The 5124-nt window shown below is 40.1% G+C and overlaps 1 protein-coding gene across 1 annotated transcript in view; it reads right to left on the bottom strand.

Moving 5' to 3' along the window:
* Nucleotides 1-1073: 1073 nt before the first annotated feature.
* Nucleotides 1074-5124, bottom strand: part of sash3 (SAM and SH3 domain containing 3) — a 65593-nt gene continuing 61542 nt past the window's right edge. Inside the window, exon 8 of the mRNA XM_048605430.1 lies at nt 1074-2128. Coding sequence (XP_048461387.1) covers nt 1944-2128 — 185 coding nt within the window. The 3' untranslated portion in view covers nt 1074-1943. The remainder of the gene's footprint in view (nt 2129-5124) is intronic.

The raw sequence follows: 5124 nt of genomic DNA, 5'->3' as shown, positions 1-5124 counted from the left end.
CCTGAATCATGGCCTGCTTTATTGTTCGAGGAATTGGAATTGAGGATGGAACTGAACACTGTACTAGTCAGAGCATCTGAAACGATTCACTTCGCTGGACTGATGACCATATTGAGGAAATCTTATTGTTGAGGCTAAATAAAGTTGTTTCCTAGATCCAACAAAAGAACTCCTGCAAGTGACATCCTGTTGCTGAGATGATTGGCCTTCAATACTCTCCTCTATCTATCTTTTGTACATACTATGGTACCAACCACATTTGAACAATGGCCCTTTCTTGATGTCTAGGGGTGAGAGGATACTTCTGGATTCTAAATGAGCATTGGTGAGTAGATGCTGCTTGATACCAGTGTTAAAAATCTTTATGATTGGAGAGTAAATTTTCCAGACGGTAATTGCCTAGATTTGGATTTATTCTGCTTTTTGTGAATTGAATAGAGTGGTTAGAGAAGTTTAAGGACAGGGAGTTGTGTAGATGTGAAGCGATTCAATCATGACGATAAGTTTACATTTTGTAGGAACACTTGGAAAAATCTAAATCAAAAAGGACCAGGATTGTGGTTGAATTGGATTTGAGACGGAAGCAGCAGATTTTAGAAGAAGCTGAAGTTTCTAGATGTTGGAAAATGGGAGCCAGCTGAGAAAATAATGAATCTGGTGCTATCAAGGGTTTATGCAGTCAAGCACCCTAGATGTGTGGGTGCATGGTTGTGTGCGGCAGTTGGGAATGCACCATGGTGGAAACGAAAATGAATGTACACAAATGAATGCTGATTGGAATGTTGGTTTATGGAGCAGCTTGAAGCAAAGCAGGAACATTTCAAATGTGAAAATTGGCATTGGCAGTGAAGGGCAGGGTTATTCCAGCATGATGTCTCTGTTTCCACATGTGAAATTTATTTTGCTCCTAAAATTTCACAAGTTGTATTACAGCTGGCATTTGCATTTTGCATGTTAGATTCAGATTGATTTTTCAGCATTTTTAACCTGGTTGTTCGCAAAGGAATTAAGTTTGCAATTCTCGCCTGATCTGACAGAACTAGGTAAAATAAACGTAATTTTTAAAAAAGTTGTTACTTAAGCAAAGAAATGCTTTATTTAAACTGAAGTACAAATGTTTTTAAAATCAAATAGAAAAATAAAGAAAATGCAACTCTTTTTCAAAACAAATTTCAAAATTGGGTCTTCATGAGAATAAAGCCTTCCTGCAAAGTATAATTGAATTTCAAAAATATGCAAAATTCATTCCTGAAATGTACATAAGCTATTAAAAAATTGCAGCTTATCATTTTTCACATACAATCGCATCCACTACTAGAATGATCTTTTTAACAATTAAATCTGTTAATCCTGCAACTACAGCCTTTGGTGGATAGAAAAATCAAAATAGCAACATCTGTACACTGGAAGCTAACAACTTCTAGCCATTGGCAACAGAACATGATCAGGAAATTGTGGGAAAGCTGCCCATATGTGGAGAGTGAATAAGAGATCTCAATTTGTGTGTGCACTTTGAAAAAAGAAGACACTAGTATCTCTGCTATTCTACCCTACCTGCATGCATTAATGAAATATCACCAAAAGTTATAATAAATGGCAAATACGTGCAGACACAGCATCTCCTGACAAGACAGATGTAGCTGTCAGTTCGATAACCAACGGAATGGAGCCCTCTTTGGATCCTTGAACCTGCAGACCATTTCTATGGCACAGTGTTCCCTTCTATAAATTGCTAAAACTAAATGTCCAAGACAATGTAGGATAAATGCCATACAAGAGCAGACTTTGAAACTGCAGTATTCTTCAAATACTTTACAAATTCTCCTCAAATCTTTAGCTTGGTGCAAAGAGGCTTTATGGTTTTAAGCCATAATTGTTTTGTATTTTTAAGCCACTAGATGTCAGCATTAGGGTCCTTCTTTTATACAATGGACTGATCTGGCTCAGTCTTCAGCAGAAAGGTTCTGTGTTTGTTCCTCAGTGGCACTGAATTCAGAATGTTCCTGCACATTCTCCAAATTCTCTGAACTTTCATAGCAGCCTGAATCCCGTGGGATATCACACAGAGGAGCTGAGCTTGAGAGTTGTGTGTCAGTATTATCTCCTTGCTCTTCTGTCTCACTTCCTGCTGTAAAAAAAAACGCGTAATATTGATTTTACAGATATATGGCACTTCTAAAAATATTAGTACGGGGGACTTCAACCTTTCCTCTCAATATTGCAAATGCATTCTTACAACATGCTTGACCAACATAATATGGTTTCCCAGAGGTTCGCGATTTCCCTTGTTATCTTGGGTTGAAGGCCCAAGCTAAATGCAAATTTTCTAATCTGTTGAAACAGATTTTCTTCTGCAGTCTTTAGCTTTTTATCCACACCCTTACCCAAAATGGTGCAAACCAATACAGTACGTGAAATGCCAGATTCAAAATATGGATTGGACGATGGTGTTAAACACATGTGGAATGGATCAATACATTACAATAGAAATTAATAAGGCACTGCACTGTTGATTGCTTTTGCATTTTTATACTTCTAACTCAACTTGTGTAGCACTAAGATTTCATTGGAAAAGAGCAGCTTTCAAAATTAATAGGAATACTCTTGTTGAAGCCAGGCACTAAAATTAGGTTCTGCTTTCATAATTAAAGGTATTTAAATGCCAATGATTTTTCAATTTTGTTTATTCCTGCATTATTAAGGGTGATTTCATAGTAAATGCAGATTGGTGTGCCTAATTATAGAGCAGACAAAATGAGCAGAAATAACTGAAGAAACTCAACAGGTCTGGCAGTACCTCTACACTGTGTTAGCTCTTTCTCTCACCAATGTTGCTTTTTTTTTTTTTTGGAATGTTTTTCTGTCCTGTAATTCTATTCCTAGATCAGTCAGCAGCTGGGAAACATTGATGCTATAGTTCAAATGTATTTAATGGGTCAAAGCCAGGAGGAAATATGAATTGGTACTTTAATTTTGAAATGAACTGGTCCCATTCACAAGTAATTCATCTTGTTTTTCTGCTGAATTCACTTCAGAAACAACACTGTTCAGTAGTAGATTCTGCACTAGGTTAACTTCAAGATTAAACATATTTGTGCCTGATTTAAGTTGGATTGGAACTGTATTCTGTGATTAATACACAGTTATAATGTGAAGCATGAACTCAGCTAAACTGCTGATCTCTTGCCTCTGAGTCAGAAGTTTATGGGTTTAGACTTCACTTTAGGATTAAATACATAACCCAGGATGAGACTTCAGTGCAGTACTATGGAAGTGCTAAGGAAGAGTTACTTAACTCAGCAGGTCTGATAGAGAAATAGTTGATGTTTCAATTTGAATATGATTATTCAGAACACTAGTAAGGTAGAAATATGATGTGCTTTATGCAATAGAATGGGGGAGGAAGAACAAAAGTTTGGGATAAGGCAGAGGGCAGGTGAGACTAAAAGTTGTCATTGGACCAAAAGGAAAAGGTGACTATTGTAGTTCAGTGTGTGCAGTGTGAGTGTGAATGACAGATCGATGAACATCTCCATCCAAAAATGAGAATCAGATAAGAAGTGCCTAAAGGCACTGGGTGCTTCAAACACTGAGCCCCAACAACATTCTGATAACACTACTCCAGAACTTTCAACCCTGCTAGTCAAACTGTTTCAGGACAGCTACAACATCGGTACCTAGCTGACATGTAGAAAATTGCCCAGATGTCCTGTGTAAGAAGCCAGACAAATCTATCTGGCCAATCTGGCCACTTACCATTCTATCAGCCTACCTTTGACATCTTCCATCAATTTTCTGATGATCATCATCAGTGCTATCAAGTTGTTCTGGCTCAGCAATAACCTGCTTACTGCCCAGTTTAGGTTCTGCCAGCGCCACTCAGGTACAGATCTCCTTGAAGGTGGTGGTGAGCTGCCTACTTGAACCACTGCAGCCCATTTGGAGTAAGTACATGCATGATGTATTTACAGGGGAATTCCAAGATTTTTGGGAGTGTTCATGGCCAGTGACACAAGTGATTGTACTTCCAAGTCAAGATGGTAAGTGGCTTGGAGGGGAACTTGCAAGTGATGGTGTTCCTGTGTAACTGCTGGGCTTGTGCTTGTCCTTCTAGCTAAGTGCTTGTGGGTTTGTAAGATGCTAAGGATATTTGGTAAATTTCTGTAGTGCAGCTTCTAGATGATACTGCTGCTACAGAACATTAGAGGTGGAGGGAATGGATGCTTGTGGATATGATACCAATCAATCCGGCTGCTTTGTCCTGGATGTGTCAAGCTGCTTAAGTGTTGTTGGAGCTCATCCAGGCAAGTTGGGAGTATTCCATCACACTGTTGACATTTTCCTTTTGTAGATGATAGACAGGCTTTGGGAGATCAGGAGGTGAGTTGCCCCCCCGAAGGATTCCTTACTTCTGGCCTGCTCTAGTAGCCACTTTGTGGCTAGGCCAATGGTTATCCCCAGAATGTTGTTAGTGAGGAATTCAGTGATGGTAACACTGTTCAATGTCGAGGGGCAGTGGCTTGATTCTCTCTCTTCTGATTCTGACTTTTTCTTCACAGATGCTGCCAGGCCTGCTGAGCTTTTCCAGCAACTTCTGTTTTTGTTCCTGCTTTGTCTCTCATAAGAGATGGTTGTTGCCTGGCACTCGTAGCACAATTGTCACTTGCGACTTGTCAGCCCAAACTGGAACATTGTCCAGATCTTGCTCTATTTGGACACGGATGCTTCAGTAATTTGAGGAATTGTGAACTGTGCTGTACATTGCACAATCATCAGCAAACATCCCCACTTTTGACCTTATGAATGGAGGGAAGGTCATCAATGAAGCAGCTGAAGATGTTTACACCTCAGCCACTACCATGGGGAGCTCCTGCAGAGATGTCATCTCAGCTGAGATGACTGGCCTCTGATAAACTTAACCATGTTCCTTTTGTGCTAGGCATGTCTCTAACCAGTGTAAGGTTTTCTTCCTGATTTCCCCCAACTCGCAGTTTTGCCATGTTACTTGACAAAACGACCATATGACTTGATGGTGAGGGCATTCACCCTTCACCCTTCACCCTTCACCCTCCACCCTCCACCCTCCACCCCCCCCCCCCCCCCCCCCCCCCCCCCCCCCCCCCC

This window comes from Rhincodon typus, chromosome 14, assembly GCF_021869965.1.
Source record: "Rhincodon typus isolate 14 chromosome 14, sRhiTyp1.1, whole genome shotgun sequence".
In the NCBI taxonomy this organism is placed as follows: Eukaryota; Metazoa; Chordata; class Chondrichthyes; order Orectolobiformes; family Rhincodontidae; genus Rhincodon; species Rhincodon typus.
The sequence above is the reverse complement of the archived record's forward strand: the minus strand, read 5'-3'. Positions and strand labels throughout refer to the sequence as shown.